Genomic DNA, 15,219 nt, shown 5'->3' with positions numbered 1-15,219 from the left:
GTCCGCTTCCATTCATTGTGCTAAGCTAAGGCTAACGTGCAGCCAGATAGCTTTCTACTGAACGCACAGAGAGGAAACTGGTATCTATCTTCTTGTCTTTTTCTGGAGAAGACTGTAAGCTAATTTCCATGTTAAAAACAAGTCACAGCAATGTGTTTGTTTTGATTGATTGATGTAATACAGTACAGCTCAATACACACAATTGTTAAGGGGATGCAGACCAGAGAAAGACTTTCGTCTTGTTTACATCAGGGTCCCCCATTTTCAATTCATCAGGACATATATGACATACAGATAGACAGTCCTGCTACATCTATACATTTATGACATACCAGATTTGCAAATACAGTACTGTTTGTGATACAAAAAGAGTCCAGAAAAGGGAGTATATACATTTGACGTTAAAAACTGTGCATAGGAGGAGGTTGGGTGGGGTTGTGTGGGACATATATATAATATATACATATATTATCTTTCAAATGCATGCATAAGAACAGATAATGAAATCTACTGTAATCTACTGTACTTTTAAATTGTCCCCACAGTGCAACCGTTTTTAAACTAATTTCAGATCTAATTGTTCCTACATGTTAACAATAGGGAAAGCATTTCATATAAAAGTATTCTGTATTCTTGTATGACAACTAATAAAGAAACTTGAACTTGAAACTTCCTGTTCATCATCGCTGACAATAATATTAACAACTATTGTCCATTTTATTCTCTACCTTCCAGAACTGTCTGATCAGGGTGACGTCGCAAGGCCGGGATGCCCTGGTCACTGACTTCGGCCTGGTCAGGGAGGTGGTCGAGCAGCCAGTCCAAGACCCCTCGGCAGGAAGCGCTACAATTGTGTGTATTGAGCCGTACTGTATTGTACCCATTCTGCAATCTGTTAAATATTGATTGATTGATTGATTGATTGTTATTAACAGATTGCAGAATGGGTACAATACAGTACAGCTCAATACACACAATTGTTAAGGGGATGCAGACCAGAGAAAGACGTTCGTCTTGTTTACATCAGGGTCCCCCATTTTCAATTCATTCATTTGGGTTTCTCTCCCAAACCAGAAAATTGAGAAGTAAGAATCAAACCTGTGATGTCATCAAGTATAAAGTCTGGACCCACAGAACTTTTGTTTACTTTTTTTTATATCCAAATTATCTTTATTCTATAGTAGAACATGTACCTACGAACTCAGAACATTCACCTGGGTGCTCAGTGTCACCTATAACATATTTCAAAATTCATTGTCTATTGAGCAGCTTCAGTGAGAGTTGGAGTTTTTTTTCATGTTCACTAATATTTTTGTACTTGTATGTTCAATTGTACAGAGGTATAACTGAAGGAATAAATTGTGAAATTGCATGTAGTTCCTCTTTAATGTTTTTCTCACTAACTTTCTCTTTTCTTATTTTACAGCTGCATGTCCATCTTGAACAGTGTACAGTGAGTACCTCCCCTCACCAGAACCAGCAGTACCGCTTTTGGAGTTCGCAAAGTTCTAGAGGAAGCAAGGTAAGCAAAAAAAGCCATATAATGCGCAGCTCCTCCCCCTCAGGGAATGCTACACCCATTTGCAAGGGGGCAGAACAGGAAGCACAGCCCCCCTCGTCCTTCGCATTGGCTTAGCGGGGCAGGCAAAGCAGAAAGCTTCAGAGAGTCCCCCATTTTCAATTCATCATAACATATGACATACATGACATACAGATAGACAATACTGCTACATCTATACATTTATGACATACCAGATTTACAAATACAGTATTGTTTGTGATACAATAAGAGTCTAAAAAAAGAGTATATACATTTGACGAAGAAACTGTACATTGGAGGAGGGGGGGGGGGGGGCTGTACATTGGAGGTGGTTGGGTGGGAGGGGGGGGGGTAACTGTACATTGGATTATCCACGAAACCGAAACAAGTAGGCTCCCTTAAAACGCTAACGCTATTAAAAAAAAATTCAGTGGAGGTTAAAATAAGAATATGACTTGGCCTGAAAAAAAGTTCAGTCAGGTGATTTAGTTTTTTGCTTTAATCCCTGCCCATACTGCTGCAGTGCTGGCATGGCAACAGCATTCGAGAATATGTTCCAGATGTGGCATATTCCGAAAGAAAATATTCATGTCATACTCCAATGCCCGAAACGTGGTCAAGACGCAGGATTACAACGTTTGGGATGTATGGCCCACGGCGCGCTTCAGCTGGCTGTCCAGTGTCCCCGCCAATGTTCTGAGACATATTTATATATTTGTATAATTGTTAGGCTATTTGAATCCACCATTTAGGGCTGGTGTATTCAAATAGCCTAACAAATAAAATGTAATATGTCTCGGAACATTGGCCGGCAGATGCACCACTGCAAACCAAAGAAATGTGAACTCAAGAAGCCAAAACGAAGTTTAGCCTGTTTTAAAAGGCTATAGCCTAAAAGAAAAAGTTGCCTTTTACCACCGCTTGGCCTATATTTTATGCAGTGTTTAGCCTATTAAATAGGCTAATTTTTTTTTTTTTTCGTTTTAACTTTCAGCCTGTTAATAAATGTGTCATTAATTCAGTATTTAACTTCTTGAATTCATATTTATTTAGGCTATGCTAATTAAAAACACAAATGTTATGGACATCTAATTTAATTATCTGCTTATTTATTAATGCTTCAATTCATTCAGAAACGTTGCAGCAAACAATCCATATGTGCATTTGTTTACATTAGGGGTGCACGATATTGATTTTTTGACCCCGATACCGATAACTTTCTGCTCCTCAAGGCCGATACCGATAACCGATATTTATTGTATTATAATATTTTTTTTAAATGTATATTCCTGTAGTTTTGACCTAACCAGATTTATCATGACATGAGCGTTATGAACAAAAAAAAGCCAAGACAACAGTTTTTCCAAATAAATATAATTTGAATCAGAAAATTCACAATCCGTCAATAACTTATAATACATCCAACCTAACAAGTCACCTGCAACATCACCACCGTAAAGCTGCTGTGAATCCAAAGCCAGCTACAAAGGAACCCGCAGCGATTGTACCTATTGACGAGGCGTTTGCTAAATTAAAGAAGTTTGACAGAAATGACCCAAGGGCTCAAGCCGCTAGCTTTTAAGCAGTGCTTGGTGGTGCAAATTAACCTGGCTACTACAGAGCAATAAGTGACTGCGTATTCAACCAAGGGTTGCATCACAGTCATGAAAGGGGCTAGATTTGCGTGTCGTCGTAGGCTTTTAACACACCATCGTAGCGGTGGTGATGTTGCAGGTGACTTGTTAGGTTGGATGTATTATAAGTTGTTGCCCGTTTCCCTCCTCATGGAACTTCTGCATTGCATTTGTTACAAATAGCAAGTGAACTTTTTTCCTCTAAAACTATTCCCACACTACTGACGCCATCTTTGTTTACATCCGCGCTGCTTCTGAAACTTACGTGGCTACGTCACAGCCAAGAATGGGAGTGCTGGATTTGTGTAAAACGCCCTCTTCCTAAACCACACGCTATCAGTCGTACCACAGTACTGGCAAAACTGGAGGAGCCTACAGTAAAAACAAACGCCCTTCATCCCAATTCACCCGCACCGCATTTTTTTTACCAAAAAATATATTATATTATCGGAGCTATCACCGTTATCGGGATGATGTCATAATTGCTGATATCGGCCCGATAATTATCGTGCATCCCTAGTTTACATAATGATAACGTACATAAATAACATTATTGAGGGAGGAAAAAAAGGAAACTGATACCTACCTACTTCACCCTGTTAGTCAAGTTGAACCATCGCTCTGACTCAGACTGGATGTCTCGCAGATAATACAATAGTATAATTATATAATATATTTTTTTTCTGTAGGTAACGTTACATTTGGTTGACAATTTACTGACTGACTTTCACGACACTCCATATTTACGTAGCTATCTAACCGGCACTCTAAACCGGACCCAGCCCAAACCATTACCGTGACGTCACCATCCAGCTATATCTAAAATGGCGGCCCCCATGGCAAAAACGGGGAAATTACATTTGAGTTTTCAGACAAATAAGCAGGATTTCACATTTGATTATAGGACCATGTCTTACCCAAGGTACACAACAAACAAACTAGGCTCATATTGTTTAACGCTTCATCTCCCCTTTAAAGTATTCCATAAGAAACCTCACTCATATCACCACTGTCAGATTCTTCAGAGGTACCATTTTTTTAGTTTTGCCAATTTAATTTTTTTAAACATGCTATTGTTATTTACAAGACCCTACATGGTCTGTGCCCGCCCCCTCTGAGGGAATTCATAGAAAGGAAGCCCGATAGAGGATTCAGCACTAGAGGGGATTGCGAAGTGCCCGGCCGGCAAACCGCCTTTGCTAAAAACACCCTCTCAGTCCAGGGATGTTTAATCTGGAATGATCTACCACTGACCATACGAGATTGTACATCATTTCCATCTTTTAAATTCAATCTAAAAAAAATTGTTACTCGACAACCAAACCTGGGCAATGATGGGCAAATACACTACACATGCAATCGGTCATACAACTAATCCATCCATCCATTTCTCTCTCTCTCCAGGTGCAGTGGTTCTGATCCACGGGGAGGTGATCCACCGCAGTCCCCAGAACACCCACTGGAGCCCAGAGAACTGGTGAGTCACTGCGAAATCTGATTCTATATCAGTGGTGGAACAAGTACACAGTTACTTTACTTAAGAAATACCCAGATATCTGCTTCAGAGAGCCCATCTGCTTCAGCTATCTGCTTCAGAGAGCCCATCTGCTTCAGCTATCTGCTTCAGCTATCTGCTTCAGAGAGCCTATCTGCTTCAGAGAGCCTATCTGCTTCAGCTATCTGCTTCAGAGAGCCTATCTGCTTCAGCTATCTGCTTCAGAGAGCCCAACTGCTTCAGCTATCTGCTTCAGAGAGCCCATCTGCTTCAGCTATCTGCTTCAGAGAGCCTATCTGCTTCAGCTATCTGCTTCAGAGAGCCTATCTGCTTCAGCTATCTGCTTCAGCTATCTGCTTCAGAGAGCCTATCTGCTTCAGCTATCTGCTTCAGCTATCTGCTTCAGAGAGCCTATCTGCTTCAGCTATCTGCTTCAGCTATCTGCTTCAGAGAGCCTATCTGCTTCAGCTATCTGCTTCAGCTATCTGCTTCAGAGAGCCTATCTGCTTCAGCTATCTGCTTCAGCTATCTGCTTCAGCTATCTGCTTCAGAGAGCCCATCTGCTTCAGCTATCTGCTTCAGAGAGCCCAACTGCTTCAGCTATCTGCTTCAGAGAGCCCATCTGCTTCAGCAACTGCTTCAGAGAGCCTATCTGCTTCAGCTATCTGCTTCAGCTATCTGCTTCAGAGAGCCTATCTGCTTCAGCTATCTGCTTCAGAGAGCCTATCTGCTTCAGCTATCTGCTTCAGAGAGCCTATCTGCTTCAGAGAGCCTATCTGCTTCAGCTATCTGCTTCAGAGAGGCTAACTGCTTCAGCTATCTGCTTCAGCTATCTGCTTCAGCTATCTGTACACACCATATACTATACATACTGTGCACACCATATACTGTACACTTCAGAGAGCCTATCTGCTTCAGCTATCTGCTTCAGAGAGCCTATCTGCTTCAGCTATCTGCTTCAGAGAGCCTATCTGCTTCAGCTATCTGCTTCAGCTATCTGCTTCAGAGAGCCTATCTGCTTCAGCTATCTGCTTCAGCTATCTGCTTCAGAGAGCCTATCTGCTTCAGCTATCTGCTTCAGCTATCTGCTTCAGCTATCTGCTTCAGAGAGCCCATCTGCTTCAGCTATCTGCTTCAGAGAGCCCAACTGCTTCAGCTATCTGCTTCAGAGAGCCCATCTGCTTCAGCAACTGCTTCAGAGAGCCTATCTGCTTCAGCTATCTGCTTCAGCTATCTGCTTCAGAGAGCCTATCTGCTTCAGCTATCTGCTTCAGCTATCTGCTTCAGCTATCTGCTTCAGAGAGCCTATCTGCTTCAGCTATCTGCTTCAGAGAGCCTATCTGCTTCAGCTATCTGCTTCAGAGAGCCTATCTGCTTCAGCTATCTGCTTCAGCTATCTGTACACACCATATACTATACATACTGTGCACACCATATACTGTACACACCATATACTGTACACTGTACACAACATATACTGTACACAACATATACTGTACACACTGTACACACCATATACTCTACATACTGTACACAACATATACTGTACACACTGTACACACCATATACTGTACATACTGTACACACCATATACTGTACACAACATATACTGTACACACTGTACACACCATATACTGTACACTGTACACACCATATACTGTACACTGTACACACCATATACTGTACACTGTACACACCATATACTGTACACACCATATACTCTACACACTGTACACACCATATACTGTACACACTGTACACACCATATACTGTACACACTGTACACACCATATACTGTACACACCATATACTGTACACAACATATACTGTACACACTGTACACACCATATACTGTACACACTGTACACACCATATACTGTACACACCATATACTGTACACTGTACACACCATATACTGTACACAACATATACTGTACACACTGTACACAACATATACTGTACACACTGTACACAACATATACTGTACACAACATATACTGTACACACTGTACACAACATATACTGTACACAATGTACACAACATATACTGTACACACCATATACTGTACACACCATATACTGTACACACCATATACTGTACACTGTACACCATATACTGTACACACTGTACACACCATATACTGTACACACCATATACTGTACACACCATATACTGTACACTGTACACACCATATACTGTACACACTGTACACACCATATACTGTACACACCATATACTGTACACACCATATACTGTACACTGTACACACCATATACTGTACACACCATATACTGTACACTGTACACACCATATACTGTACACTGTACACACCATATACTGTACACACCATATACTGTACACAACATACTGTACACTGTACACACCATATACTGTACACTGTACACACCATATACTGTACACAACACATACTGTACACACTGTACACAACATATACTGTACACAACATATACTGTACACACTGTACACACCATATACTGTACACACTGTACACACCATATACTGTACACACTGTACACACCATATACTGTACACACCATATACTGTACACAACATATACTGTACACACTGTACACACCATATACTGTACACTGTACACACCATATACTGTACACACCATATAATGTACATACTGTACACAACATATACTGTACACAACATATACTGTACATACTGTACACAACACATACTGTACACACCATATACTGTACACACTGTACACAACACACACTGTACACAACACATACTGTACACAACATATACTGTACACACTGTACACAACACACACTGTACACAACACATACTGTACACAACATATACTGTACACAACACATACTATACACAACAACATATACTGTACACAACATATACTGTACACACTGTACACAACATATACTGTACATACTGTACACAACACATACTGTACATACTGTACACAACATATACTGTACACACTGTACACCATATACTGTACACAACATATACTGTACACACTGTAAACATATACTGTACACAACATATACTGTACACACTGTACACAACATATACTGTACACACTGTACACACCATATACTGTACACACTGTACACACCATATACTGTACACACTGTACACAACATATACTGTACACACCATGTACCCTCTACTGTGAGCGATTTGTAGTGTAAAATTTCCCTGTGGATGATTAATTTCTATTCTGTCTAGGTGTCTGCGTGCTCCACCGTCCACCCAGGGGTCCTTCAACCTACAGACATGGTCCAGAGGAGAGTAAAGGTATATGCTTTATGTATTTTTATACCTGTTTATTATGTCTATTTTATTATTTTGTATTATTGCACAATCGAAGCGGGCATATACACAACATATACTGTACACTGTACACACCATATACTGTACACACCATATACTGTACACAACATATACTGTACACAACATATACTGTACACAACATATACTGTACACACTGTACACACACAACATATACTGTACACACTGTACACAACATATACTGTACACACTGTACAAACCATATACTGTACACACTGTACACACCATATACTGTACACACCATATACTGTACACACTGTACACACCATATACTGTACACTGTACACATCATATACTGTACACACTGTACACACCATATAATGTACATACTGTACACAACATATACTGTACACAACATATACTGTACACACTGTACACAACACATACTGTACACACCATATACTGTACACACTGTACACAACACACACTGTACACACCATACTGTACACACTGTACACAACACACACTGTACACAACACATACTGTACACAACATATACTGTACACACTGTACACAACACACACTGTACACAACACATACTGTACATAACATATACTGTACACAACACATACTATACACAACAACATATACTGTACACAACATATACTGTACACACTGTACACAACATATACTGTACATACTGTACACAACACATACTGTACATACTGTACACAACATATACTGTACACACTGTACACCATATACTGTACACAACATATACTGTACACACTGTAAACATATACTGTACACAACATATACTGTACACACTGTACACAACATATACTGTACACACTGTACACACCATATACTGTACACACTGTACACACCATATACTGTACACACTGTACACAACATATACTGTTCACACCATGTACCCTCTACTGTGAGCGATTTGTAGTGTAAAATTTCCCTGTGGATGATTAATTTCTATTCTGTCTAGGTGTCTGCGTGCTCCACCGTCCACCCAGGGGTCCTTCAACCTACAGACATGGTCCAGAGGAGAGTAAAGGTATATGCTTTATGTATTTTTATACCTGTTTATTATGTCTATTTTATTATTTTGTATTATTGCACAATCGAAGCGGGCATATACACAACATATACTGTACACTGTACACACCATATACTGTACACACCATATACTGTACACAACATATACTGTACACAACATATACTGTACACAACATATACTGTACACACTGTACACACACAACATATACTGTACACACTGTACACAACATATACTGTACACACTGTACAAACCATATACTGTACACACTGTACACACCATATACTGTACACACCATATACTGTACACACTGTACACACCATATACTGTACACTGTACACATCATATACTGTACACACTGTACACACCATATAATGTACATACTGTACACAACATATACTGTACACAACATATACTGTACACACTGTACACAACACATACTGTACACACCATATACTGTACACACTGTACACAACACACACTGTACACACCATACTGTACACACTGTACACAACACACACTGTACACAACACATACTGTACACAACATATACTGTACACACTGTACACAACACACACTGTACACAACACATACTGTACATAACATATACTGTACACAACACATACTATACACAACAACATATACTGTACACAACATATACTGTACACACTGTACACAACATATACTGTACATACTGTACACAACACATACTGTACAGACTGTACACAACATATACTGTACACACTGTACACAACATATACTGTACACAACATATACTGTACACACTGTAAACATATACTGTACACAACATATACTGTACACATTGTACACAACATATACTGTACACACTGTACACACCATATACTGTACACACTGTACACAACATATACTGTACACACTGTACACAACATATACTGTACACACCATGTACCCTCTACTGTGAGCGATTTGTAGTGTAAAATTTCCCTGTGGATGATTAATTTCTATTCTATTCTATTCTGTCTAGGTGTCTGCGTGCTCCACCGTCCACCCAGGGGTCCTTCAACCTACAGACATGGTCCAGAGGAGAGTAAAGGTATATGCTTTATGTATTTTTATACCTGTTTATTATGTCTATTTTATTATTTTGTATTATTGCACAATCGAAGCGGGCATGGCCACCCGCATTTCACTGTATGTATGTGATGAATAAAACTCTTGAATCTCTTGAATCTTGAAGGTGCATGGGGTCTGGACGATCAAGATGTTTCGTAGTCCCACCACCATGATTCACTACAACAAATTCATGGGCGGAGTTGACCTTTCAGACCAGCTGATCCAGTACTACTCCACACACCGCAGAACTTCCCACTGGTACCGGACCATGTTCTTCCACTTTGTGGACATCGCGAGCACCAACGCCTACATCCTCCACTGTGAAATCAGTAAGGCAAAACAGGAGGCACACATGACTCACAAGGACTTCATGTGCGAGATAGCGCGTGAGTTGTGTGGCGTGGACATCACACTAGCTCCTCTTGACAGGAAGGTAGACCATATCCCTGTTGCCATCGCAGCACCTACAGAGGACGTCAGACAGAAAGCCACACATGGCCGCAGGATCTGCCAGCAGTGTCACAAAGGGGGGAAAAGGACCCTGACTCCCTGGAAATGCAAGCGCTGTGATGTAGCCCTCTGTCTCGTCATTGGCAAACTGTTTCGAATTGTGGCACAGTTGAGCACACAGTACAGCACAGTACAATGTCGCACACACACACATATGTATATGATGTACAGTAGTCTACAGTAGTCTATATAGTGTATATATGTATATTGAATATTCCTCTTTACTTTTACTATTATTATATTATAGTATTTTTATTGCACATTACTTTAGTTACATTCCATAATGATGCTATATTTTTTTTTTACTTTTACTTACTTTTTTACTGACTATTTCTAAAAAAGCATGATGGTGAGATTTTCCAGTTGAGAATCTACATTTCGTCTGGGTTTATTACCTGTGTATTAAGAAAATACTTGTTTTTGAATTGAATTCTGCCCTTTTCTCTTTTGTTTATGTAAATATGCTACCTGAGGGGGCATTTCCACTGTTTTATATGCTTGATTGAATATGTTTGCATTGGTTCATAGTAAAAAGAACACATTTCTCAATCCGATTTTGTGTTTTGTGTTGTACAGTATACAGTAGTATATACAGTATTATGCAGTATGAAAACTGTCAGGTCATATATGTGAGGCTGTGCTGGAAAAAAAAGATACCAAACATACCATGGTAAAACATTTTAAAATGGGAATTATACCATTTAAATCAAAATTAGCTAAAACATTGAAAATATCCCACAACTCCGAAGAGAAATAATGTTTAACCCTTATGTGGTGGTAGGGTCTCCAGTGACCCGTTTCAAGGTTATAATATGTAATAACTATCATGTAGTTGATTTGATTAGAACAAGGCTTTATGATATCCTCCACAACACATATTATACATATTATATAAGCGCAGCAAAACTGTCACCATTTTGAAAATTCTGAAGGTATCTGCAGAAAAAAAGGTACGACTGTGGTGTTAGGGTCATTCTTGACCGGGCAAGGTAAACTATACCATAAAAATACTAAATATAAATAAATAAAATAATAAATATACTAAACTTTTTTTCAGTAGTTATATTCTAATATTGTTCTATTATAGTCAGAAAACATTATCTATGGGTTTCACATTTAGTATATTATGATTGAACAACCTCATTTTCATCTAAAAAATAAGGGACATGATGTGATTGTAATACAATCAAATTACAATGGGATTATATGGTTATGAATGCATATAATGTTAGTTAGGATGTAGTATTAACTATATTGAGTGATACTCCTTTCTTTTTAGTGGTCAGGACTGAGTTAGACCCCGGGTCAACATTGACCCGCTAACCGGTCAGTGGTGCCAATTCCTAACACAACATGAGGGTTAAGGAGGTGGACTGTAATGAGCATAGCTGCCTATAAATTCTCGACAGGTAGCCCTTTAGAGTGGGAAGAGGGTAAGAAAAATGTCGAGTTATTATGTTTCATATCAAACCTGAAGGCAGAAACTATGTTTCTTATAAAACCTTCTGAATGCAGAAATGATATATTTACCTTCTGAATGCAGAAACTATATGTTTCTTATAAAACCTTCTGGAGACAGAAACTAGGCCTATATGTTTCATATAAAACCATATAAAACCTTCTGGAGGCAGAAATGATATGTTATAACACCTTCTGAAGGCAGAAACTATATGTATTTATATAGACGTGTGTGTTCCGGTGTATATGCTTTTCTGAGGACAGGCGTGTGTATTCTTATTTATACGCTTCTCTGAGGACCCTCATGTCCCGCCCCACGTCTGTATCTGATTGGCTTACACCACTAGTCCTCACGAGTCTGTCCCATGACATAACATAACACAAAAAACAAACATGTGTGTTAAATTATTTTGAAGTCAGTTTCCAGCAGTTGAGCGCCATCTATTGGTAAATATATTTTTTTCAGGGTCCAAATCACAGCGGAAAGGGGGGTCCTCGCAACCTTATTGATATCTCAAGGTCCTCGGGAGTACCTGTAAACACGTATGTGTGTGTGTGTGTGTGTGTGTGTGTGTGTGTGTGTGTGTGTGTGTGTTACCAGTGCTTTCTGGGCTTCATGGATGTGGTTCTTGATGTCGTTGACAGTAGGGAAGTAACACTGGTTGTGTCTCTCTGGAACCCCCTCTGATTTAAACATCTCCCTCTCCACAAATTGCCTAATAATATGATAAAAATTTATAAAAACAATAATAATAATAATATATAATAACTAGGGATGTTAACACTTTAACTGCCGGAAGACGCTTTTAGGCGTCCTTCCCCGCCATGCTCAAGTTGCCGAAGACGCCGTAACTCGTCTTTGATATCAATATTTCAAAAATCTGTGATCGGAATCATATTTCCTTTCCGGGGGCCCTGAGACACAAGTGTGATCTCCTCTCAATCCTCTAGCGGTTCAAGACCGCCATCTGGTGGCCGATCGGCAGATCGAAAAAACGGATGTTACCTTTAACCCGGTAGGACTCACTCCATATGGGGTCCGGGCACTCGCTAGTGTTAGAGAGACTCAGTCTTCACACAGTGAACATCGATCGCTGCAAATAACTCGAAAAAACAACATGATTTGGACGTATATATTATTATACAACCTGGAAATGGACCGGATATTTCTATATCCCATAATAGGAAAATGTCTGTTCCACGCTCAGCGCCCAACGGCGCGAGGAAGATACGGTAAGATTCAGCGTTATTTTTCAATGTGTACGATACTAACTGCTATGATGAACATTTGACCCACATTAGATGAATGGTATAACGCTGCCCACGGAATTATAAACGCCCCCTCGGCCATCCGGTCAACATCAGATTACGTGTAGTAACTTCCAGAAGTCCGTCCAGTTGGATTTTTTTATATCGCGCCGATTGCTATCAAACTGTATTTGATCATCAATATAATGCATTTGGGGCTATAAATCACGTTCTGGAGAAAGCTGCAGAAAGAGATGAAAACATACTTATACTTTAGATCATATTTTAGTATGAATATGTGAATGAAAAAGTTTAACGTTCATACACCCTGAACAATACATATAGGACATTGAATGGGCCCTAATAATGGCAATTTAGCAATAGAATTTAAAAAGTTATAGCCCTGCAAAGAAGGGGAACTTCTACATAGACAAATAGAGCTGGCAACCTATGGTATATCATGAATTTAGCCTTAGGCAATCAAAGTGTTAACACTTAATCAAAGATCGATTCAAGCAGCTTCTTCTTGAAGAAGACCGGAAAGGTCGGTCGAAACGTCGTATCTACTGCCTTTTTGTCAATTAAAACACCTTGGAACAACAAGTGAGTTGCAAGCCCCGCTTTGTCTTATTGAGGAGGAAACTACCCCATGTGTCTGGAAAATAAGCGAGGGAATATTTGTTTATAAAAACATAAAATAAAAACAGATACTAGTGAAGGCCCACCCACCGTAGCTGTTTCCTGACGCTGTAGACCTGGTGATGTCCCTGGGCCACCAGGTCTCCAATCTTCTCTGCCACCCTGGGGTGGAGGCGAGAGGGCATCAAACTACCGTCCTAGACAGTCAGAGAGAGAAACAAATGAGACAGATAGATTATTAGTCATTTCCCCAATGGGATCAATAAAGGAATATATTATCTTATCTTAGTATATCATATTTCTTATTTACAGAGGAGAATTTACATCTGCACATTATTTCACAGAAAGCCTGCCTGTTTTTTTGTATTGTTAGCGCTCCTCATTCAAACAAATGGGTACTACTAGCTGCAAGCTATTCACTGCTCTGTGGTAGGTAGTGCTATCGTTTCTACCTGTGCTGATCCTCATCCCTTCCTCTTCACTCCTCCTACCTTCCTCTTCACTCCTCCTACCTTCCTCTTCACTCATCCTACCTTCCTCTTCACTCCTCCTACCTTCCTCTTCACTCCTCCTAACTTCCTCTTCACTCCTACCTTCCTCTTTACTCCTCCTACCTTCCTCTTCACTCCTCCTACCTTCCTCTTCACTCCTCCTACCTTCCTCTTTACTCCTCCTACCTTCCTCTTCACTCCTCCTACCTTCCTCTTCACTCCTCCTAACTTCCTCTTCACTCCTCCTACCTTCCTCTTCACTCCTCCTACCTTCCTCTTCACTCCTACCTTGCTCTTCACTCCTCCTACCTTCCTCTTTACTCCTCACCCCCTCCTCTTTACTCCTCCTACCTTCCCCTCCTCACAGCTGTGTTGTGTGATGGAGTGGCATACAGGTGCCCAACAGGTAGGCTCACCATGCTGTACCGTGCCGGTCAATGGAATAGCACCATTAGACAGACTTGAAACAAGTCCAGGCCCTACCTCTATCCCTCCTTCCTCTCCTCCATCCTCCATCGCTCCTTCCTCTTCCTCCTTCTCCTCCTCCTCCTCCTGCAACTGTTCCTGGGCAGGGGGGAGGTCGTCGGGGGGAGGAGGGGGTATGGGGGCTTCTGTGTCATGGTAGAGGTGGGCTTTCTCTGTTGGCAGCTGCATGTAATACCTGAAAAATACAAACAGATGTACAACCTGGACAAACTCTATTTATCTATGGCTCTGGTCAACACAGTTCTAGAGAGGAGACAGGGACATGGTG

General features: G+C 40.3%; 1 protein-coding gene across 1 annotated transcript in view; it reads right to left on the bottom strand.

The window, feature by feature from the left end:
* LOC311228143 (uncharacterized protein) overlaps positions 1 to 15,219 on the bottom strand; it is a 65,338-nt gene that overhangs the window by 18,573 nt on the left and 31,546 nt on the right. Inside the window, exons 5-7 of the mRNA XM_084314058.1 lie at positions 14,949 to 15,113; positions 14,065 to 14,171; positions 12,686 to 12,803 (exon numbers count right to left, since the gene is read on the bottom strand). Coding sequence (XP_084170184.1) covers positions 12,686 to 12,803; positions 14,065 to 14,171; positions 14,949 to 15,113 — 390 coding nt within the window. The remainder of the gene's footprint in view (positions 1 to 12,685; positions 12,804 to 14,064; positions 14,172 to 14,948; positions 15,114 to 15,219) is intronic.

The sequence above is a fragment of the Notolepis coatsorum genome (assembly GCF_963971535.1).
Source record: "Notolepis coatsorum genome assembly, chromosome: 5".
NCBI lineage: Eukaryota > Metazoa > Chordata > Actinopteri > Aulopiformes > Paralepididae > Notolepis > Notolepis coatsorum.
This window is presented reverse-complemented; position numbering and strand designations above follow the sequence as displayed.